Source organism: Poecilia reticulata, chromosome 22 (genome assembly GCF_904066995.2).
Source record: "Poecilia reticulata chromosome 22, P_reticulata-male-v2, whole genome shotgun sequence".
Classification (NCBI taxonomy): Eukaryota; Metazoa; Chordata; class Actinopteri; order Cyprinodontiformes; family Poeciliidae; genus Poecilia; species Poecilia reticulata.
Window position 1 is genome coordinate 17,075,831 of NC_088851.1, and position 24,877 is coordinate 17,100,707.

The window sequence follows — 24,877 nt, forward strand, 5'->3', positions numbered from 1 at the left end:
ATGGTGCTGAAGCAGCCTTTTCTCTGTCTTTTGTACCATTCTGTTAGCACCCACCACGCTTACCTCACTTTATCCAAAATGGCCCTCATTGCTTAAGGCTGCTCTGTTTTTGTGAGAAATACTTTTAAAAAGTGTGCAGGAAATCATAGTTTTGCATGCACACACACATGGCGGCTAATGCACCTGCACCACTTGTGCGTGCACTTCATTGGTCTCATCATTGATTATATGGCGAATCACTCTGCATCAGCATCATTCATACAGGTTGAGGTAGCTCATACATTTATATTTACAGGGCCATGAAACAAAGTAAAAGTAATGCCGTAAGTTCTCTCCCTGGGCTTTGAACTTCACTTCCATTTACATTTGAAACCATGATGAAAACAAATCTTCAAAGACTACACTCCCTCCCTCTCGGTTGTCTCAACAGTCCCCTTGGATGAGAAATTAAAAGTGTGCATTGGGTTCTTAGCGTGAAGTATTACATCCCAAAGAAGCAGCAAATTTCTATTAGTTTTCACCCTGTTGCTATATATGCATAATGTTTGCATTCTAAAAAGAGTCCAACGATTCAGCGTTAAGCAAAAACTTTTAAACTTGTGGATTCACAGCTTTCTATGATATTAAGCTGAAAAGAAAGAAAGTGTATATTGCATTCGATTGAAATAATAACAAATTAGTCTAGATTGGTGTGAGTGACAAAACTTATTTCAAGTCATGTTTGTATGTGAGCTATTTGGTTGTTAATGTGTCTTTGCACAGCTGGCTGTTTTTAAAGGTGTAAATTGTGGACAGGAAATAAAAATGCAGCGTGATGCAAGGGAGTTGAACAACAAGATATCACCACACCACTGATTGTTACATGTGTTAATTACATTAAAGCTCCTGAGGGAACACTGGAATTGTCAGTAAAAATACTGCAAAAAAAGCGTAATTTTGTGAAAAACACTTTTAAACAGTCACACTTTTGCAGTTAAAACCACAAAAGTGGAGAAATTACACAATTTTATGTTAAATTAAATGTTAAAATGACAAATAGAAAATAATACATTGAATTGCATTTGTCTTAAAGTATTAACCTTTCAAACAACTGAACACTTACAAAAAACTTTAAATTGAACTATATGTACTTTGTGAAAATACAGTGCAACAACACATTAACATTTACATGTCATGATCCATGGGTGTTTGTATGTTCTTTAGTGTGTACTTTCTGATCATTCCTGTGTTTATTACTGTGTGTAAAGTCTTTGTATATCTAGTTTATTATTGTCATTATGGTTTTGCCATATATATATATATATATATATATATATATATATATATATATATATGTTACTTCTATAATTTGTTTCTTGTTTTCTTTTTTCCTTTAAATTTGTTTTATTCTCTTATTTTAAGCTTAAGACTTTTCCCTTTCGGTTTGTCAATCCGCTTGAATCTTACTTCACTTCGGCTCCCTGAGTTAATTAGTCTCCCTTGCTCAGTTTCTGAGCTTTCCTTTTTTCAGCACTGTTCAGCATCTCTGATTACCTCACCTGGTTCCTTTCTCATTTTCTAGTATCTCTACCGATGCCTCAGCTAAAAAGCTCCCTAGTTTGCTTTGTTCATTGTTGGGTTTTTCTACTACAGTCACACTGGTTTCATGCTCCCATTCTCTTGGTCACAAACTTTGTAAGTATTTATTTTTCACTATTAAAAAGTCACCTTTCACCTCTTTGCTCTTTATTTAGAAGAAGATAAATACAAAATAACTGCATTATTTCACCAACATAAATGTGAATCGTATATCAACGATAACACGTGGAGGTGTATTTATTATCTGCATCAAAAGAAAAAGGATTACATAGTGTAGTGTGCTCTACATAGTACAAGCTATGTCAACACACGTTTTTAAATTGTGTTGATTGAATCTCAACATTATAAAGTACCAATTAAGAGTAGTTTTTAATTGAACATAACTTAAATATCTTTATAGTAATATGTGCAATTTATCACTCGCTAACTACATTGACATTAATTATGTTAGCTTTATATTGCCTATAATTAATTTTTGTTAATTGTGCTGCTATAAATAGCTGCAGTCATTAACAACACTTGCCTCTAAGGATGGCATGCAGTCAACATTTATTAAATTATTTATCTATTTCTACTCATTGTTTAAAACAGATAATTCTGTTTATTCTGGTTTATTTTTTCAGTTAAAAATCATAGGGTCATCATGCAACCATGGCTTTATATATTAGTTATTAGGTGTGCAAAAGGAAACTGTGGTTTCTAGAAGCAGCATCAAACGAAGCAGCATTTTCCTAACATTTGAATTTTCATTCATAGTTTGTAACATTTTCTTAGCAGGCACGAAAAGGTGTACACTCAGTTTGTCCTGACATTTAGCTCGCTCCACTCCATACTCCGCAGGGCGAGAAGAAGAACTGCGCGTCAAAGATCCAGCTCATGAATTATTAATGATGTAGATTAAAAGTGCCAGGACTCACTGAGGAGCTTGTTTGTTTTATTTGGACGTAATTATTTAATGGCACCTTGTTAAAAATGATAAAGAACATTGGATAAAAGCAAGAGAAGGGAGGGACCACAGGAAAAGGTCTTATTAGTGATATTTTGGTATTAGTGGTGCATTTTTCTTTTCTTTACTTTCGCCTTTGCTTCCTTTCTTCCCTTTGGTTGTCTTTCATTAAAACGTGCATCAGATTTCTTTGCGGTAATTTCATTTGTGGCGACAGTTTACATGGTTATGTGGAGGAATTAGTGGAGCATAGAGGTCACTGTTCCCTGTTTCCACCTCCACAGAGGCATGCACTCAGAAACACACTGTGGAGGATGCTGCCACTCCCCCTTCTGCCTTCCACGCAAACAGATTTTGACAGCATAGCGGGTACCTGGTATATATCACTGCACACACTGCACATACACACACACACACAAAGCCTAGCCTTTATCGTAGGGTCGGCTTCTGCAGTTAAAGGGTTCAGCAAACCGCTGCCGGCATCCTTCATCCTCAGTGCCTCCCAATCTGATCCCCAACTGCAGCTAAATCTGTCCCTCTGGCAACAAGTTGCCATGACCCTTTACTACATGCTTAAGGCTTCCTCAGTCAGTGATGCAAACATGCTGCATAACACTGCAGCACAGTGTTGTATATACACACCAAGGCAAACACATAAGAATGTATTGGATGACGCACATACCCACACTTAGTTGCATGCTCTCACATACTTCTACCCTCCTCCTAATATTGAATAAATTTGTATTTTGAAGGTTAAAGGGGAAATGTCTCAGTGAAGCCAACAGTAGCAATTTACCAAACTTGGGTTTTCTACAAAAGGTTTGGGAGCTTTGGCATTTCCATGATCTTAATGTTCTACAGCTTTTATTTCTCAAACTTCTTCAACAGCAGAAAGTCCCAAAACTTTTGGATATGTTGTAATCTGTGGACTGATTGTTGGGTGTCTCATTACATCTGTCTTATAATTTCAAAAGCCGTTCAGAAAAGATTATACCTACAGTTAAAAATGTTTATGCTATGATTCCTTGAGACCTGGATAATTTGCCATAATTAATAGAACCATGAATTTTGTTCTCTAACAGAAAATGCTGAAAGAAATTGTTCAGCCGTCAGTTTGTGGCCTTAATCTGAAGCATGCTGGGATTATGAAGCAGGACAATTATCTGAATAAAACCTAGAAGTCCACCTCTGACTAACTAGAAACCTTTATAGGCTTTGGACTGGCCTGGTCAACGTCTGGATTTATGTTGCGGCATGAAACCAAGTTGTCAATGGTTAAGGCCCCTTCTATTTTGACTGAACTAAAACAGTTACATTTTCTAATTTAACTGTCAAACAGATGTAACACACTTTTTGACAGTTTTCACAGAGTCAAGGTTTGCACATCCAGTTATTAAATTCAGGTGACAATTACTCTTTACATGATATTAGTACAGCTTTCTTTCTCCAATTAATATTTTAATTTAAAAACTATTGCTGTATATGCTAAGTTTGTTGGATTTGATAAAAAGTGACACTCAATTTGAATGCATTTGTCCAGTCCAAATGATTTCAAATAATATATAAAGCCATTTGTACACACTCATTTTCCCAACTTTTAACTTGCTTTTGGTTATAATGCAGGGCTATGATTTGTAATAAAGTATTACTTTTGCATAAGGAATGCATTAGAATATTTTCCATTGCCTGTACAGACGCACATAAAAGCTCGTAGCCAGTGTTTCTTGTGTTATCTCACAGTTGGTTCAGCGTTTGCATACTAATGTCTCCCATTCTCTCCTGCAACATGGTGACAGACTAACTAATCGAATATTCCCTCTTTGAAGCAGTGCCGCTGGAACTATTCAAGTGTGATGCAGGGGGGCTTTGTGTGTGTGTGTGTGTGTGTGTGTGTGTGCGTGCATGTGTGGGTGTGTGCGTGTCGGTGTGTATGTGAACATTTCAGTACATGTCTTATGTGCCTCTGTGCTCTTACATGTGCTTCCTTGTGTGCTCTTCTGTGTTTATTTACACTTGTTTGCGCAAGTACTTTTTTTTACGTCCGTGCATATTACTTGTTTTTGCGTGCTTGAGTGTGAGTAGGCGGCGGATAGATGGAAATGTTGTTTATGCATTTTTATGCAAAGCAATTATGTTGACTTAATTGGGTTTGTTTATGTGGAGAGTGTGTCACCTCTAGTCATGTACTGCTTGTGGTGTGGACGGACACACACGCAACATGCAAACACGCATACATATGTAAACACACTTGAAACAGCATAGATTTTACTGAGTGATTGGATAACATGAATAGTGTTCTTCATTTTAAGAGGCCGTAATATTCATTGAGTTGTTATGAGAGCAACAAATTAGTATTATTATTGCACTCAAGCTGTATAACTCTTGCTATTCGCACATGTTCCTATGTGTACTAAACATTTTCACATCTCCCAAGTGTTTTTTGCTAGATTTAGATCAATTAAATGTTTACTTTAATCGCTTACGATACAGGTGCGTCTCAATAAATTTAAAAAGTACTAAATTTAATGTCACTCATTTAATTAAATTATAAGACATACATTAAATAGATTCATTACACTTAAAAAATTATTTATTCCAAGTGATTTGACGATTTGGTTTATAATGAGTAAAGGCTTTCATTGACACCTTTAATAAACAGGTTAAAAGTTCAAGAAAGTAATTGCTAAAGAAGCTTGATGTTCAGAGAGAGCTGCATTGCAGGACATAAACGGAAAGTTGAAAGGAAAGAAAAAGTGTAGTAGAAAAAGTTGCAAGCAGTCTTTCAAGGAAGGAAGTAGCAAAGTCTATTCAAGTTTTCTGGAAGATCTTAATCCAATTTTGGATTTCGTTTGGAGGTTTGGAGGATCTGACAGGAGAGTCACAGAATCCGAGTTGCTTCATGTCCATTGTGAAGTTTCCACAGTCAGTGATGATTCAAGAAACCATAACATAGGTCACTGTTGGTCATTATCTGTGCAGGTGTATAAGAAAATTTGAATGCAAATTATGCTTCTCTCTGCTGACAACCTTATCAGCAGAGTTTGGATGGGCCAAACTGGGAACTCCTGCTTTTTTGATTATTATTATCTCAGTCAGATTACAAAATTAGTATATAATCTATACTAATTTTACAGATTAGTTCTATAAAACTTTGCCAGGATAATTTTGGCAATGCTCTAAAGGACTGGTGTATATGTTGTTGATAAAATAATTAGTCTGTGTATGTGTGTGTAATCTGAAGAATCAAAAGCCAATTTGGCTTGGTATATGTTTTGTATGTCAAGGGAGAGACCGATGCATTTCATACCATGTTTATACTGGTGCATCTGACAGTCAGTGTTGACAGTTCCACATCGTTTATGTTTCTCCATCTAGAGAGGAATCCTTCGGTTCTATTGGATGTGTGGCAGAGCATGTTTTTGCAACCTCATTTTCCTGAGGACCTCTGCTTTACATGGCAAAAACGGTTTAAAACAGAATAAATTTCAAAACATGAAAAACTTTAGATCTATAGATTAGTCTGAAGTTATTGAAAAGATTTAATGTAGTGAAATTAAAAAATAAAAAATGAATTTTTGTATTTAAGAGTACCATTTTAGGTGCCCCAAAGCGGTACCCTTAAGTTTCTTTCAACTCTCATTGCTTCAAAATTAATGCAAAACATCAACATTATTCATTTTTGAAATGGTTAAGGTTCAAACATCCTTATCAAAAATATCCCACTGTGCTATTTATTTTAGGAAAATATTGCATATTTTAAGTTTTTCAATCAAAAAATCTTGCTTTTTTTGGACAAAACAGGCATAAAAACATAAGCTTTAAAAATATGAAAAACTTTGTCTCGGGATAGGTCTGAAGTTGTTGAAGAAATTGAATACATTGAAGGTAAATTTAAAATTAAATATGTAATGTTTGTTTTGTTTTATAAGATGCACTTTTTAAAAAGTCAATTAAAGGGTACCTCACATGGTGATAGCCTTCTCCATTTCATTTAAATTACATTAAATAATAAAACATAAATCATTAAAGACAGATGTAAGCTTCATAGATTTTCTCTGGGGTTTAGGTCAAAAGAGCTCTTTTTGCAGTAATTTAAGCAAAAAGAGCCACTCTTCAGTAGACCATCATCTCTGTGTTAAAATAATTTTCTTTGCTCTTAAATAACATTCTAATTTTCTGGCAAGCAAAATTTTGGACTTTGGAGAGCTGTAAGCCACATTCATCAAAATTAAAAATAAAAATTCATCTTAACTTTCACTCTGTAAATATATATATTGAATTAAATGCACATTTCAGCTATGTCCAATTACACCTGAAATCCTTCTGCCCTTACTTCTCCTTCTTCTTTCCCAATTTGAATCTAAAGATAAAAGGTTAATTTGCTATCTCTTTCCTTCCTCTAGGCCAAATCAATCCACCTTACTCTCTGTCTGCCATTGTCCTAATCAGACCCTCAACTCACTATTGGATTTCAATGGAACAGTCACAGCCCAAAGACCTGCACAGCAAACCCAATCGATGATCCTCAGATGGCTCTGGTTTTCCAGTGGGGGGGCTCTCGCTCATTTTAATGATTACACAGAGAAGTGACTTTGGTTCCAATGTCTTGATATGTCCTCCTGGAGTGGATTTGTCAGTTGTCGCACGGTGAACCAGAATAAACTCTGTGTGTGTGTCTGCAAGTGGCTGATTTTGGCATCAAAATCTTTCTTTTTGTTTAGCCACCTAAACGACAGAAAAGAAAAAAAAATGTTTAAACGTTTTAACTTTTGTGCAGCTGAAAAAAAGAAAAACAAAAGTGGTCCTTCAGGAGTTGATTGTTTACATCATTTCATGCAGTTTTCTTTCATTTTTCAAGCAAAGCAGATGGAAAGAAAATAAAAATCAATTTGCTTTTGACCTCACTTCCAAAAAAACAAAGAAGGAAAAATGTTTCTTGCTAAAAGTTTTCTTTTCATATGACAACATTTGTTTCAAGGACTGGATTAAAACAATAATTTGCACATCACATGAATCCAAACCCTTCAACTCAAGCTTCATGTTTTTTTGCAGGTTCAGCTGTGGCCCCGTTGAGCTCTGGAAATGGACCCGATGCAGCCCATCTGCCAATCACACGCTCCCCTGTGGCTCAGGAGAGAGGTAAGTCTCCCTCTACATATATGTGAATAATAACCAATATCAAGAATTGGGTATTTTGCTATGAGTGGCAGAAGAAAAAAAGGGGAAATGCTGTGTTCTGACATGCTTGTGTGTTTTTATGGGATGCTTTTTTTCCCTCCATTTTTGTGCTCCGAAGACGCAAGACATATCATGCCATCTTGGTGTTTGCTCTAAAATAAAAGAAATCACAATGTCCACTGCAAAAAGATAGTAAAACTTTTTTTTCCATTCCACACCAACAATGGGCTGCGTAAAAATCACAGACCGAAGAAAAAGGCAAACAGAAATTATGTGTTGCCAAAGTCAAGGGAATGAAAGTGGCTGTAATAAAACTATGTTGTCTGTTCATTTTTTTGAGTATTTTGAGTCCACCATGAGCTGCTTAGGATCATAGTTCATGTTAACTACATTCATTAATACACAACACACAAAAAATCAAAGCTAACAACAAAGAACCCAAGCGATTGTTTTCTTGAATTCAGACATGAATATATAACACAGTCGCCACCAGAAGAAATTATGAAACGCATATTTGAGTTTATTCAAGTTTATACAATGGGGTAACTAGTAAAAGGAGAGATTTCAGGGAAAATGTCTCAGAAAAGCAAGCTTGGAGACATACGAAACCGGCACCTATGGAGGAATTTAAAAGCGATCTTATGTTCAGTCTGCCTCTAATTTACCACAGCAGTGAAGAACCACTTCAGATAAAAATTGATTCAAAACTAAAATATTGGGAGTACTCATACACGTAATCTTCTTTTAATCAGTCCTCATATTTCTCCAAACAACTGTGTCATCAGAATAGCATGACAACATTATGCTATTCTGGCATTTCCATGATCTTAATGTTCCACAGCTTTTATTTCTCAAACTTCTTCAACAGCAGAAAGTCCCAAAACTTTTGGATATGTTGTAATCCAGCCATTACAACATATGGCTAGCCTCAATGAACCTAGGCTAGCCACTTTAGCCTAGGTTCACTGAGTCTAATTAAGTGTTAATCTATATCTTAGCATTCTATAATAAATTGTCCTTTCTGCATTAAGGTGAAAGAAATTTGTATACATGTCAGTATTAAATATATAACTGTTATGAGAACAGAGCTTTGAGTAATCCCACTAGTAATCTTCGTCTGGTCAAATCTCAATTGCTTTGTCATGCAAAGCAGTCCCAGTCTGCTGAATAACATCTGGACCATTTTAGCAGAGTACCAGACAATGTCACTCACGTTTTCGAGTCCGTTAATCAGCATCTTTTAACCATCTATGCTAAATGCAGATTCAGTAATACCAACACCGAGTAAATAAATGTATTGCCAAAAAGCTTGCTATGTGAACACTAACCCAGAGGGCAAATGCCCTAGCCAAACTCAAGGTTGTCTCCAGCAATTATGACCACTTTTCAGGTGTTCGTACAAACAGCACATTTGCTAATTTTTGCAATTCTAATTTCCGTATCCACACAACCCTGCAAAAAGCCTGAAAGACTGGGAATTGACCTTAATGGAATGACTGTGAGGCTCCCTCTCCATCACGAACCAAAGAGCAGTTAAAATCACAGAGAGACAGAGGGAGTGGATGGATGAAGACAGAGGGGGAGAGTGGGGCACTGATGAAATCAAGTTGGAGATTTAATGCTGCTCTCTAATGCCTGTAAACCTCAAATGCCCCTCTGCCTCCCCCAGCCAAGTCCAGGAAAACTCAGCACGGTTTACAGGGTCAACTGTTGTTTATGCTTTTTTTTTCCCGTGCTCGGATTAACCCCCCCTCTCTAGATATACTGTACTCCCCATTTTGCTCAAGTGCTGGTCTCCCTAAGAGCCTCTCTCTGCTCTTTATTTCGATAAATCCACTGACCGTCCCTTTTTCACTCCCTACTTTGTTCTCACGTGCCCGCTGTTGTCCAGCTGAGAGCTTCATTGCCAGAATAAGAGAACGGTCTGTGTTTGTGTGTGAAGAGGGAACGAAACGCAGAGAGAGAGAGAGGCGGGGAGAAAAAAAATCCTTGAATGTGTTATTTGCTTTTAGCACTGTCTGCACAATGTTTCTCTCCCCATCCATTTTCCAGGCAATTTAAAGTGCGGTATTACACTCAGTATTTTTTTCTCCTCCTCTCCCAGAATCCCCTTACCCTAATGGAAGCAAAACATTACAATAATGTCCTCGCTCCTTAAACCCAGCACTCGCAGCCTAAGCACTTTCAGGCCCCAATCGCTCTTTTCCCTCCGTTGCACTGTCTTTCCCTCCCACACACACTTTCTCTCTTGCTGAATCTCTTTCTGCCTAGGCCTGCGTCTCTGCACTGCACAAAAAAACTCATGCGGCGCGTTTATTGCTCTCTGTCTTTATCTCCTACTTACACGCACACTCAGAAAGCAAATACGTATATGCATATGCACAGTCATAAACTTAAGAGCATTTGAAAACTTCTGCCTCCCTTCCCCAGTATCTTTGCGTTTCTCTCTCGCTCTCCTTGCAGAAGTGCGGAATTACACAAGTCTCAGCCTTCTGTCGCTTCCCCAAACCCCAAACTCACTAAAGAGTCAGCCTGTGTGCGCTCATTCAACAAAGCGGATGGCTATCAAAGTTTACAGCCGAGCAGACCCAATCCATTTACACCTAATCTGCAACACCGCTCTTACACGCACACACATTTGCACACCCACACGGCCTCTCTTTTCCCTCAATGGCCGTCCAGCGACCTTTCTCCATTCGCAGCGGATCGGGAAACCTTTCAGTGAGTTTTTTCGAAAAAAACAAAAAAAAATGAATAGCGCTGCTTGAAAGAGCGAAGCCCAGGCGAGGATCGCTGCAAATGTCAATTTGAATGGTGCGGGCGAGTTTGGGCCTGAGAGGCTTTAACACGGCTACTGACAGAACAGCTTAGAATAACACAGTAGCCACGGTCAAATCACTAGCTGTTCTGTGGAGAGTGGGGCTCTGTATTTTTATATGTCCACTCAGCTTTTACAGCTACATGCCTCTCTGAGGCCAGGTGTGTACTTGACCTGGCTTTTGTCAGCAATAGCATTCACTGAATGCACGCGCTCTCTGTTTATTTGTGTTCAGGGATCCTTTTACATGTCATTCTATTTATTTTTTTTAGAAACACCTATTTCATACTGACTTGTTCACCAAAGTGTATATACTGTATGACTAACCGTAGATGACAGAGGCAAGAGATCAGATCTTCTCAACATTGAAAGACACTGAATAGAAAACAAGATTTCTTCTTTTCTACAATCCATCACATTTTTTCACACTACAAGAAGAAGAAATCAGATGATGTTGTTTTTTTTCTAAACATGGAAAAGTAAAAGTATTTACACTCAAGACTTTTTTCCAAATACAAAATTTGCCTTTTACACAGTTTTGTCCAACACAGTTATTTCTGTGGTTTTGAAGAGCTAACAGTAAACCCAAACAAACTTCTGCTTTTAGGTTTAATATACAGACAGGAAAATAATTTCAAACCTCTTTATTTATTGGATAATCCAGTTTAAATTTTCAAAACCTTAGCACTTTTTAGAATAGAACAAAGTTTTGATACAAAAAAAATCCAAAAACACTAAAATAGTCTTCTTTTTATTTTGCTCATTGAGAAGCTAACTTGTTGCATAGTTTATGAAATGGGGAAAAAATCATCTAAAACTGGTTAAAATATAGCAAGAAATGTGAAAATTGAAAAATATGTGAATAAGAAGTCATTCCCTTTATTTTTGATAAACCCTAGAAGTCACTTCATTAATAAATACAGCCTCCTATGTAAAATTCAATCTCTCAGAGAAAATCTGGTTGCTTTAGTGAACAAGCAGTATCATGAAGACCAAGGAACGTAGCAGACAGATGAGGAAAATAGTTGTAGTCATTTAATGCATGATTACATTATAAAATAAACAAACACCAAATAACCCCCAATAACCAAACACATCTCACTAAGCACTGCTTCACCCACCATTTTTAAATGGTAACGGTAAACCACAAATCGGTTACCAAAGTCAAAATCTAAATCCACCTAAGGATGTGTGGCACAAGGGAACATTTTTGTATTCAAACACGCTCCATCCAATTTGACGGAACTATTTTTGCAAAAATAATTTAGTCTCTGGCTTTGCAAAGCTGTAAAAACACCAAAAGACTTGCACCTGGATACCCAATACCCGCAAAACACATTGAGGTTTGTGTTTACAACATGGCTAAAAGTGAAATCTGTAGCCACAATCACTTCATAGAAATTAGGACTTTCAGAAGTAAATGGTATGTTTGCGGTCTAATTGTGTTTGTCTGTTTTAGGTTTTATGTCCAACATGCAGAGAAACCAGTCTGGCTCGCAGTTCGCACCTCCCCAGTCCGGACCTCCGATGTCACCTCACTCATCCCACGGAGGCTCAATGTATCCCAGCATGGGTCCATATTCACAGAGTGGCCCTGCAGGTCCCTATGGACCTCAAGGACCCCAATATGGACACCAAGGTTAGGAATGTTTCTCTACATTTTTTCAGCAATAAGAGAAAATGCTATTCTTATTTTAAGATGTGCAATTCTTCTTTTATCTCAAGCACAGTGATGTTTTGGGGTATTTTTCTCCTTTTTTATTTAATGCCTACTTTTTAGGGAGAGTTGATTATGTCACGTCTAATGTAAAAAAAAAAATTATCTAATAACTTTTCACATTTTCTAAGATCCAAAACAACAACGATGTTTAATACAAGCCATCTTAGCAAATAATGTCAAAATAATAGGTCCTGCAGTTTTGAGCTTATAAAATGGAATAAAATGTCCAGAGTTTGAAATTCTTCTTTAAAATTCAAATGTAGAGAGTAAATGGGTTCCTGTCACACTGGATTATAACTAACCTCTCTTGTCATGACTTCCACCTGATCTACTTCAACTTTCTGACCAGTCATGTTAGGAAGAGGAGTGCCTCACATCATCCAGTCAGAGAGGGTTCAGGCAGAAAAAGCCACACTTGTCATTTTTTGAGGACTTTTGAACCCTCTCTCCCCCCACAGTGTCAGCGAGGTTGCTAATTAGAAATACAAAAGGACTCCTTTTCAGAGACATTTCCATCATCTACTTCTTACACACTCACACACGTGCGCGCACACGCGGATAAGTACAACCATCCTGCGTGGAGGGCCTGACGGTGGGCATTAAAATCCAATGTGACTCTCTGACTATTCATGAGGCCCTTGAAACCTGAACAGACCTCCTGGCCCTCTTCATGATATGATTATGAGTGAGCGCCTAAGTGATGAGGCCAGCTGACATGTCAGAAGGTTTAGCCATTGAGTAGCAATCTCTATTTCTGGTGAGATGTTTTGGTTTTAGCCATGAGGGAAAAGAGGAAAACGTTTTAAAGCTTCATTCTCAAAGTCCAAACACTGATCTAGATCAGATTAGCAAATCAGTTCAAGACTTTTTACTCCAGCTTTTCTCAAAGCCTGCTCTGAACCCCATATCAACATGACCTTGGTCAATTTGTGGCAGACTGGAGCTGAATTCCTGAATTTGACACACAAAAACATTGAATGTCATAGTTAGGTAGTTTGTGCCTTAGAAATAACAAATCTCAAAAGTTTAAAGTGTCATATAAGCTAGTCCTTACGGCATCATTTCGAGTGAAACAGCAGTAGCTGCAGCACATATCTCACTCAGACCCACAGCTGTCCAGTATAAAATATTAGATTGGTTACTGTCAAAATAAATAAATAAAGTGACATTCTGAACATGAATGTTGGTGAGAGATTATATAGCAACTTAGTGGAAAAATGTCACTGTCTGAGTTAGGTAAAATACAATCAAAATAGTATTTCAGATCATGTAATGCCCTTTTGTATGAACCCTTGCTAGATAAACTATAAAAATGAATACTTTATTACAATAAATGTATAAATGTGTTTTTCTCACCAAGTTACTATGTTTTCTGTCTCCAGGCAGCTGACATTTTTCCCTCAGTCGTTTTGATGTTATGCTGCACTTTTATTTGTTTTGTTTATTTTTGTGGCTCTCTGTTTGTTGAGGCTTAAAATTTTGTTTTAAGTAGATAAAGTTTTATATCTCAGATCAATTCAGAAAGCTCTGTATGCTTTACTGTTGGAATTAGAGTGGTTTATGGTCAAAAAGGTACAACAATAGGCATAAAGTGCAATCTCCTTTCTAAGCAAATTACATTCATGGGATTTCTCAGTTCTGTGATGGGCTGGCAACTTGTCCAGAGTGTGCCCTGCTTTTCACCCAATCACTGCTGGAGATGGGCACCATAAATGACCGATGGATGGATTTGCTCATCACTAGTTGTCTCAGATGTTAGCATACATTTTGAGTGCACCTGCAAACTACTCCAAATGCATGTAATTAGATACTTCCTACAACTCATTGGGGTATTTTGACTAGTTGTTTCTTGATTTATTTGTGCAGACAGTATCGCCACGATATTTGAAGTTTTGTTCTGCCCCGATTCTGTTGTTGTGACAGCCTGAGTTTACTGTAGAGGAATGGATCCAAATAAAAGGTTCCTTCCAATTCCCTCAGTGCCAAATCAGGTACAAAAATAGTGACTTGTGAAGCTGTTACGGCACATAGTCTTTTATTCTACGTATAATTCTGATCCGTGTCAGTGTGCCTTTATATGCTGTGTTTACATTGTGATCCATACAAACATTTCTCTTCAAATACCAGAGGAAATACTCCATTTTGAATTTATTCTTGTGGCAAAACACACACAAGTCTTTGATGAAGCATATGTTTTGTAAAGTTCATTCTCTAAATAGTGGCATAAATGTAGATCAGTAGTTCTTTTATGTAGTATTTCACAGAAGGTTGTCTGGTTTGATGAGCCTTTCAGAAAATCAGTCTCATTACACATTCGTCTAAGCATTTCCGATACTCCAAAAAGAAAGAAAAAAAGTCTATCACAATCCAGGAAGTTAAGAGAAAAAAAAGCTTGGATCAGTTTCTATAATTAGGCCTTATTCTCCCATTTGTTTCTCCAACATGCAACACCCGGCCATCAAACAAATGGTGACATCTGCTGTTGCACTTTATTTTCTGCCCTTGGCAGCACACCACAAGAAGCATTGTGGTATTTCTTTTTTGGTTAATGTGAGTTTTAATGTGTCACCTTGATAAATGCACCCGTCCGTGCTTATGTTTTCCCAAATTTGCGGCCGCTCCCTCACATTTGTTAATGTTGATTAATAGCCCTAATGCGTTTGGTATTTGGTCTCCTTTCTCCTCCCACTCTTATCTCTTAATGTGACTTTGGCTGGGCTGACAGCCCAGTAAGCAAAGAGAAATAGAGAAATTAAGGAAGCAGAGAGCGACAGCCAGGCCGACTAGCCTGGAAGGAGTTCTAGAGGCAGATGAGCATGAAATCTCCGTTGGATGACAGAAATGATGTTACCGTCAGACACTGCTCAATGTCTCCTCTTCTCGCTTATGTGTATTTATAACAGATCTGTATGTTAGAATAATCTAATTTACATAGGGTAAAAGTGTAGCCACTACTTTTCGGTGCTGCATTCATTGTTTTTAGACAGCATACCTTTATACCAACTTATAAATAACAACAGAAAAAGTAATTCCTGCCCGATATTAAATGTTGGTGATCTTTCAATTAGAACCGGCATAGTTTACCCTACTGAAGGACACCTGATAATAACAGCTTATTATTTTCACATTACTTTATCCCTATCCCTCATCTTCCTCTAAAATCTTGTGTATGTGGGTCCTTTGTTGGCATCCGTAAAGGTAATTAAATGGTCCTAAAAGGAATGCTGTGAGGAAATTTTTCTGCTGGTAAACAGACAGGAATCCCATTACCCCAAGTTTAGGAACAAAACAGATACTGCTTTACAAGAATTTTTTTTTCTTCAAAACTTAAAGTAGAAATAAGGATGTAACTAACCAAATCTTCCATTGTAGTGACTCAGGAATGTGTTCTGGCTGATAGATTTTGTTGTTTTTGCCTTTGTCTTGTTATAAATACAGTTCTAGTTATATTTCTAAGGATTCAAAGGGATTCCGGGGCTCGGCCAGGGCCAGGTCAGGGTGCGTGTGTGTCGAACAGGGCAGACAGCTGCTGGTCATTGTTCTTAATGACAGCTCCATCTGCTTCCCTTCCCTCTCTCCAGTTCACTAACAAATTAGCAAGAGCAGAATTTCGCTCCAAGTCCCTGAACTCTGCTCTACTGATTTTTATTTTTTCTGGCTCAACTATGTGGATGGAGGTTGAGCTTGTATTTTTTTGTGATATAACATTTTTAATAAAGAAATACAGCGCAAAACTCTTTGGAAGAACAGAAGAGAAAATAACTTCAAAGGGGAAGAAGCTGCTTTTTTATTAATGGCTAACAACTAGAGTGGAGGTTGTTTAAAGTGCATCTATCATCATCTTTACAACTTTTTTCTTTTCAGCTATGTTCTTGCTTGCTGCTCACAATAGTTGTATTCATGTCCATATCCGGAATAGGTCAATAGGTAATATGTACGCAACATGCAATGAAGAGTGCTGCGGTTAGGAACAAGACACAGGAAGGAATATCAGATTCCCATCAAGAATTTTATCTCGTAAAGCAAAGATTTATTTGATGACTTGTGGATCCGAGAGAGAAGAAACCCAGGAGAACCGGGTAGCCAACATCAGTAGCTTGGAGACATAACTAGGGAGGTATTTAAACAATCTGTGATGAATCCTGTTGGCCTCTATTTCACCACTGAGGCAAATGAATGATTATAGTATTAATTTGTTCTGACCAGCATATTTCCTTTAATGCCAACTGGTCTCACCTTTATTGTTTCCACCATGCCTCTTGAATGCGATGTTGTGATTATGCGAGTCTTACTTTTCTCTACATAACTGGTCTGTGTTTTACTCATGAGGATCTAGACAGGATTACAGTCATGTTATTTCCAAAGGTTGTGTTGTGGAAAATGCTTGTCACAGCACCTCTATAAATCCATTAGTTTGTTTTTTTCATGCTGACTTGTGGTTTGACCCTAAAATGTAACTTTGTGCTAATGCTTCACATGTGGTGAATATTATAGAAGTTAAAATACTTGCTCCCTCATTTCGTTGACACTGAAGAAAATTACTGGCTATCATTATTTTTAAAATATTATTGCCTGACAAACTTTATTTATTTTGATTTAAAAAGAGTAAAGCTGCCGCGTCTACTTATTGCGGAAGCTATCTGTAGTAGCTGTGGCTTGAAAGAATGACCCTCAGTTTTCGGTTATTTTTTAAATGCAAGATTAAAGAATTTAAATGAAGACTTTTACATAATCCTTGGCCAAAAATGTTTTTGCAGATAAACATTTTTAATAGGTGAAGAGGAAAGTCAGTTTCCACTAAAAGTGTTCTATTCCACTTTTTTGTAGCAACAACTGTATCACTGTATCAATAAGTGGTCAACCTTCCATTGGCCATACTTGTGTCCTTTTATAAAACTAACATTATCTTACATATATGGTAGTGCCATCCTGTTTTAGATGGCTATTTCTATTTTAGAAATGAACAAATCTATAAGCACTGCCTAAAGATTGCGCTATTGTTTACGAATTTATCATAAGTTCATAACTGATACATGAAGATCAAGCTTGACAAATTTTTCTTCCTTTCCTCTTTTCTTTCTGTCTGGATGAGCTCCAGAAGTCAGCTCAGCAGCTACAAACAACACTGAAGCTGCTAAATGTTTACGTATCTCCTTTGAAAGCCTTCTTCATCCAAAGTCAAGCTGATCTTTTTGTGTTGACATCAGGCTCTCTTTAGGACTCAAATGACTCCAACAGCTGTTTGTAAAGACATGCACTTGGACACGGTTGAGAGCCGGCATGTTGGGAACAGCAGACTCATAATCAGATGGCGGAGGAGGACATTATACCATTACAGAAAAGAGATTTGGTGTCTGTCTGAGCGCTGCTTTTCCTCCCTCTACTGCCTTTCCCACCTCAAGGGGGTTAAGGCACTCCACTGGTAATGACCATGCTGCAGACAGGACTTTTAAGCCTTAGACTCAATTTAAATCGCCCCCCCCAAACTCCCCAAAAAGGAGAAAAAGAAAACTCATGACTCAAGCCAGTGCCTAGAGGAGTCGGTAAGTCTTGGAAGGAAATTGACAGTTTGAGGAGCTCAGTTGCCCCAAGGTGAACCCCAGCCCTGCTGTGGCTCAGAAACCCTACTGGGGAAGGTGCTGAGGTGGCTGTAGGAGGATGTGTGGGCCTCAGGCAATAAGAGATGCTGGAAAAAAGAGCCATCTTTCCAACCAACCATGTTGTAACAAACAGTGAGTCCAACTGTTTTTAAGGGTTCCCACTGCAACGATCCACCTCCAACTCCGGCTATGAAATGTAAGAGAGGAAAAAAGGATAATATTCACTTGCATTCAATTCCCTGCATACTGTATTCGGCAACTCAGGCATGCAGTCATGTATTCTGCGTTCCACTCCTCGCTGATGGAAGTTCACTGGTCCTGAGGGCACATTGTACCTTTCTCCACCGTAAGACGGCCTCGGCTGTTAGCTCTGGCCGGTCCAGTCTGCTGAGAGAAGCAGCAGACTGTAATCTCCTTGGTCACACTGTAGCTCTCCTGCAGGACTGCAGGGATTAAAACCCGGCGAAGGATGGAGCGTCCACCAAACCCGTGACCAAGTCGAGAATTTCCGTGTAATTGTGAACGAAGCACCGTGAGTTTTCATCCCCCCGCTTCATCAAGCTATAAAAATCACCAACACTCCCCCTCGAAGGCTCTGAATGTGAAGAAGAAACACAGTCTAAGAAATAAGGACAAAAGAAGGTGCAAATGAGCCAGAATGTCCTCCTTGTCATTTTTTTCCCCTTTTGGTTCTGCTTAATTGGTTTCCAGAGCAACAGAAATACCATGTAAAATGAAATGGATGGTATGCATTCCAGGTTAGGTTAAAAACACAAACTTCAATATATTTTCTAGGAATCAATATGAGGTAGTGAGTGTATAGTTATATAGTAGAATGAAATAGATGTATTTTCATTCTTTAAGTTTTTTTCTAAATCACAAGAAACTTAAAGTTGAGGTTCATTTTTCTACAGGCACGTATTTATTTTATATTGATTTATCATGAAACTACAAAAAAAAAAAGACATTTATGAATCCATATGAACAGTTTTTAAAAAGAATAAACTAGAGTTTAACGGTTGAGCTTTGAGTCACGGGTTAGTTCACTATCTGTCCTTGAAGAAGTAGTCTGGCAGTCCACTTTGACAGGACACAGCAAGATAACTTATCCCCAAGTTATGCTGTCATTCTTTCACCTCAGGCAATCACAGGTATTGCATGAAACTTGATGAGTTCTGCATTCTGCAAGCTAATTTCAGACATCCTGATCCTTTAGTCTCACGACGGACAAGAAAAACTGAAAACTTAAGTCATGGAAACTTCCACACACTTACTCCCAATTGTTTAATTATTTAGCCCATCCATCAAAAAGAAAATGAGACTGTAGGATATAAACAACTCCCCGGGAGGCTTCCTGGAGCCTCAGTCAGTCACAGATGCCAAAAACCACCAAGTCCGCCCAGGCGATGGAGAATGTGGCCAGCAGCCATGGGTCTTAACAGCTGTCCAAAAAGAGCTGAGAGAGGTCACTGACTGGGACCTTATTCATCTGAAAAGGATTCATCGAGCTGAGCTAAGTGTGGTAGCTTTCCCAGGATTTTCACGAGATTTTCAAGTTTGAAATGTGCCATTGAGAGGTCTTTATATATATATATATATATATATATATATATATATATATATATATATATATATATATATTCACAATGGATATGCTCATTTAGACATGTACCATACATACAACCGCCAACTCCCACATTCCCCGGCCGCCCCAGTGTTCCTAAGACATCCTTTCTTCCTCTACGCTTCCCTATCACAGCCCCAAAGCCCTTGACAGGTGTCAGCCGTACTCAAACTCGCCGGCTCACTAAAGCTTCCCTCATCTCCCACTGTAGATTTCATTACAACGTCTGGACAAATTCAAGTGGAATCGCTGAATTTTATGGGAAAGACTTTTATTTCCATTGACCGCAAATCCTATCTCGAGGGTTGGAAAGGTTTTTTTTTTTTTTCCCTACCTCCCTTTTCGTCTGTGTTCCTCTGCTTCCTTTCCAACCTTCTGCTGCTCCAGTCTTTTCGGAGGCCTCGCAGGCTTATGTCATGCGGATAGTGCTTTTTTTTTTTTTTTTTTTTTTGCTGAAGCGACTCGAGGACAGTGGGAAGCCGTTTCCATTTTCAGAGTTGTTTTTTTCTCCCCCTCCTGTGTGGAATATTGTCATTTAACTTCTTTTCGTTTGAGCGTGCAGAAAAGCCTTCAAGGTTTTAAAGGAACTTGATCCCCTTTTCCAGACAAATTCTCAGGGGATTATGCAGTGAGGCCCAACTAAAGCACCCTTAATCAAATCAAAAATAAATAGTCCCTTTTACAATGGGAAATGCCACATTTTCTATTTCTATTTTGCAGGGGATTTGTCCTGGGAAGGGAGTATCACTGTGGAAACAGCTCTCTGCCTGTGGAGGGAATACTCTGCTCTTTATAGGAGCACTCACTTGTTATAGCAGGTGTCTTTTAGTGTTCCTGAATGTACAGCACAATACCCAAACTGCTTTTATCACAGATTTTATTGCATCTAATTGGGATTTTATGACATAAAGCAAAACAAACTGGTACATAACTCTCAGGTAGAAGGATGAGGATACATGGTTTTTAAAATCTTTTACAAATCAAAATCAACAAGTATGTCATTCATTAATATTTATTCACACGACTGAATAGTGCGTAGAAAAATCTCTACCTGCAGCTACAGCTGTAGGTTTTCAGAATAGGCCTCTACCAACTTTGCACGTCTACAGATTTGATCCCATTATTTTTTGGAAAAAACTTTAGTCTCAGTCTGATTGGATGGAAAGCGAACGCAAACACCCATTGTCAACTGGTCTGTTATACAGAATTCCATCAAATACCATCAAGTTTGTGGTTGTAACACTACTGCATATATTGCATATAAAAATGTTAGAAGGGTGTGAATACTTTTGCAAGGTGCTGTATAGCCACACTGTATTTGCCAACATGGTCCATTTCTTTCATGTTGCGGTTGGATTTGAGTGAAGGTTTTAAAGCCAAAATAGAGGGGTTTAAGTGTGCCTTAGGAAAGCTTCTGGCATCATGGGCGCGTGGCACTCCAGGGCAGCCAGAAAGCATTTACTGCAGATTAGAGCTTCTCTCAAGTGTTTCACAAAGTCAGCCTTAAGCTTGGAAATTGTTCCCAAGGCTATCCAGCAACCTGAAGCGCTGTAAAAAGTGTCACCAGAAACACACCCTATAATGTTTTTTTTTTCTTTCAAATCTTTTTTTTTTTTTGCACACACTGCATTTTAAAGAAGTTATGAATAAGAACTTGGTTGAGCTCTAAACATTTTTCTCTTTCTTAACCTGTCAAGGTATTTATTGAGACAGATTTACTGTCATGGTGTTCTTGTTTAGTGGGATGAAATTGTTGTTTGTGCCACAGTAGTGCATATTAAAGCAGCAGCTGACAAGCACAGTCAGTTTCTCTCAAATTTATTAAGCCTATGTGACTGCTATATTCCTGGGACATCCTTAAATCTGCCCAAACTCAATAATATTAAACTGATGACATAATTTATCTATTTTTATCTATTTTCTGGGGGGGTTTTTTGTTTTTTTTTCCTTAATGATTGTCTTCTTATTTCCTTAATCCAGGTAACTACCCTCGGCCCTCTAACTACATTGGGTCAGCTGGAAGCAACTACAGCGGCCCCAGCCTGTCCAACAGTCTGGGGATGAATGCTACTAGCCCCATGCATGGACAAGGACCCGGAGGACGGAGCCACGGCCCGGGGAGCCAGAACAGGACCTACCCAATAATGGGTCCCACCTCTCCCAGCATGCCGCAACCAGCTGGACCAGGGATGGGTCCTCCATCTAATCGCAAGCCTCAGGAGGGAGCTGTAGCCAACTCGGTGCACAACAGGTAAAAGTACTGCAAGGTCACAGGAGATTACCTTTAAAATTGAGTTTTTTTCTGGGAATGTTTTTTTTTTGCATCAAACTGCTGTTTGTGGGTGCAAACTTGTCCTGATATTTGCTGAAAGTCGCTTTTCTTGGCGTCTTAATGCCTGAATGAGCTGCGGACATGCATCAATGTGTTGTACAAAAATGCAGTTAGACTTTGAAATAGTTTCTTACATATCTTTAATTCCTCTGACATCACATCTTTGCTCTATAACAGCATCCAAACCAAAGAGTGGCCTAAGTACGGCATGTTCACTCATCTGAAAGTCTTTAAAAAAAAAAATTATAGACACTGTTGTGCATCTCTAAATTCCTTATACTTTGCATCCAAAGAGGTGGGTTTGCTTGCAATACAAACTTTTGTGCTGCTTTTGATCCAGTCCTTTAGCCCAGCATTATGATGGCATTTAGAACATCTTCACAACGCCAGACAACAAAAAATAAACATAGACCTCTTTAGATTATTGCAAGAAGAACTGGCTTATTTAAAATTAAAAATACACATTTTAACATTTGTGCAGTTCCTCACAGCTTTCTAAACCAGCAGAAATAGTCAGCAATTTTTTGCTATTATTAAGGCTAATAATCATCTCTGTCTTGCATCACTTTTATGAGACAGTGTTTGTTTTCAGGGCTTGCACTTTTCTGGGTGCCATTTCTAGAACTACACTTATCTTTACACATCTCATAAAGCCCCTGACATTTTGATTTCAGAGCCATTCACTGCAAAAAAGGGGGAAAAAAAGAAAAAAAAACAGATATTGGCTTTTTCAGAAGGCACTGTGGCGTGGATACAGTACTATCAACACATAAGAGAATAAAAGAGACACTTTGGTTTTAACTGTGAGAGCACCCGAAAATGACACCAGGCTCCTACAGACACACAAATGAAACTCTTTTATGATCTAACAGAGTTTGAGTAAAGGGCTTTAATTCTTCCATCAGCGCCGGCGCCTTGACTTTATGAATGCTTGTGAAGCTAAAGACAGTGATTTCTTGAGGGACTGCGTGGGCAGTAAACTTTCCCTGAACCCTGCTGAAGGAAACTTGTGAAAACATGACTGTCGCTTGTGAAGACTACCTCATTCCTCGTATCAGTTTGGGTTTTCCCTAATAATCCATCAACAGAGCACTTTTCCTGATCTTCTGTTGAAACATGAGTCAGATTTCAGTGAAACTTCCCTCTGTTTTTTATGTTCTTCAGGCTTTCTTCAAAAGTAATTCTCTATACACACTATTGTGTGTTTGCCCTGCATTTCTTTGGTGTATATATATGTGCTCCTTTAAAACTCTAGTGTATGTAATTTGATGTGCAAGTAGGGCAGACTGCCTTTGTCTTTTGAACACAGATAAAAAAAAATCTGAATTAATGTGACTGCTATGGAACGTTGCTGGAGTGACCCAATGATAATGCTAATTAATCTCATGCTACACCATGTAGACGCTCTGTCTGCACTGACAAAAATTAACTAATCTTAGCCTTATAAAAAGTACCATAGTTGGCCCAATCATCTGCTTGTTAGCTAATAGTCTGTGTGTAGAGCAATTACCTTTCATCTCAAAAGTGTTCAGATAATTACTACATTTGGAGAGGAAAAAAAAAAGAAAAAGCAAAAGTAAGTTTCTCTGTCCTCATGAACCCCCTGTAAAAACCACCATGATTACCTGAAACATTTTACATGTTCTGTTCTCTAAGTGTGTTTCAAACAACACATTAGTGGCTCACCACCTCAAATCCCATTTAAATATTTATCAGGTTATTCATAAATAGTCCCCAACATAAACATGAAGAGTTGTTAAAAGTTCATTAGAAGCTTTAACATAAATTACTGTTACATTTTCAAAATTGGAGTTGCTATAAGATGGCAGATGTCTGCATTAGTCCTGGCCCCTGTCAGACTAGTCATTAAGTTCAGCCACTGCGATCAAGTGAATGATGACACCAAGAGTCTTATCTACAGCTTAATACATTTTAAGCTGTACAAATTCTTAGCTATCCCTTTAGATCTGCATTATGCATACAGCCTAACTCAAAAACCTTTGATCCTACCTTTTTTCAACCAACTTATTGTCTTCACATCCGTCTAGATCCCTAGATTTCCCTATCACGCCTCTTTTTTATTTACAGCATCATAAATATTCCTTTAATCTTTTTTAGAAGGCGAATCAAGAATCATAAAATGTCCTTCCTTATAGAAAAATAAGATATTAATTGCTAAAGCTATTGTAATTTCCATTATCACTGCAGTTTTCACTAACATAGCAGACAGCCAACTTTGGAGAGCTTGTGTGGAACGCTCACTGTTAACACTGTCTCAGATTTCTGTTCACTTACCGAAACAGTAGTACGTACTGGGGAGGGCTGGGGGTGTCTGACAGAATGTATGATTAATTATGTGCATCAGGGGGTCCATTGCCTCTCACACCGACACACATACACTTATGTACCCAGGCACCAATGCAATTGTTGAACAAGCCATTAGGCGATGGCTGGGCTGTCAATAAGAAGTGACATGACATGATCCCCACTGCTGAGCCCAATGAGACTGGCTGTCAGTCTCTACACTAAGAAACCAGAGAGGTGTCGCTCACTGCGGAGCTGCTGCACGAGAAGACTCATTCTCTTTCATTCATGGCCTATCAGCTGAGATATGATCTATTTTGATTTACTATTAACAGTGAAAGGTTTGCTGTGTTGGGTCTTTTATGTCTGAAGGAGTTGGTACTGTGCAGATCACACTGGAAGCAAAAGGTTTAGTCCTTTCTGTTCTGAAATCTGTCTCTTTGATATGTTTTCCGTCTGCAGAATGACAACTTTCCCAGTTGTCACTGTGTTTTATCTAATCATCTCTTCAGTGGACAGTGGAAAAAAGATTTTCCTTACAAATGTTTTCCACATTTTGTCTCTATAACTACCACTAAATTTTATTTTACTGGGGTTTTTATCAAATATAGCGACAAAAAAGTAGTGCATAATTGGAAATTGCAAGGGAAATTATGTTTTTAAAAGTTTTGTAAATAAATTTCTGAAAAATGTGTCATCGACACACATTTCCCTGACACACCTAAACGAAATTCGGTGCAAATAATTGTTTCCAAAATTAACGGGATTAGTAATAAA

At 38.1% G+C, this 24,877-nt stretch overlaps 1 protein-coding gene across 5 annotated transcripts in view; it reads left to right on the forward strand.

Annotated features, from left to right (window-relative positions):
- The window catches only part of LOC103458589 (AT-rich interactive domain-containing protein 1B-like), a 198,636-nt gene that overhangs the window by 143,031 nt on the left and 30,728 nt on the right, over positions 1-24,877 (forward strand). For all 5 annotated transcript variants that reach the window (XM_017302537.2, XM_017302538.2, XM_017302536.2 and 2 more), the window contains exons 6-8: positions 7,577-7,663; positions 11,980-12,159; positions 21,445-21,715. In XM_017302537.2, the coding sequence (XP_017158026.1) occupies positions 7,577-7,663; positions 11,980-12,159; positions 21,445-21,715 (538 nt within the window). The remainder of the gene's footprint in view (positions 1-7,576; positions 7,664-11,979; positions 12,160-21,444; positions 21,716-24,877) is intronic.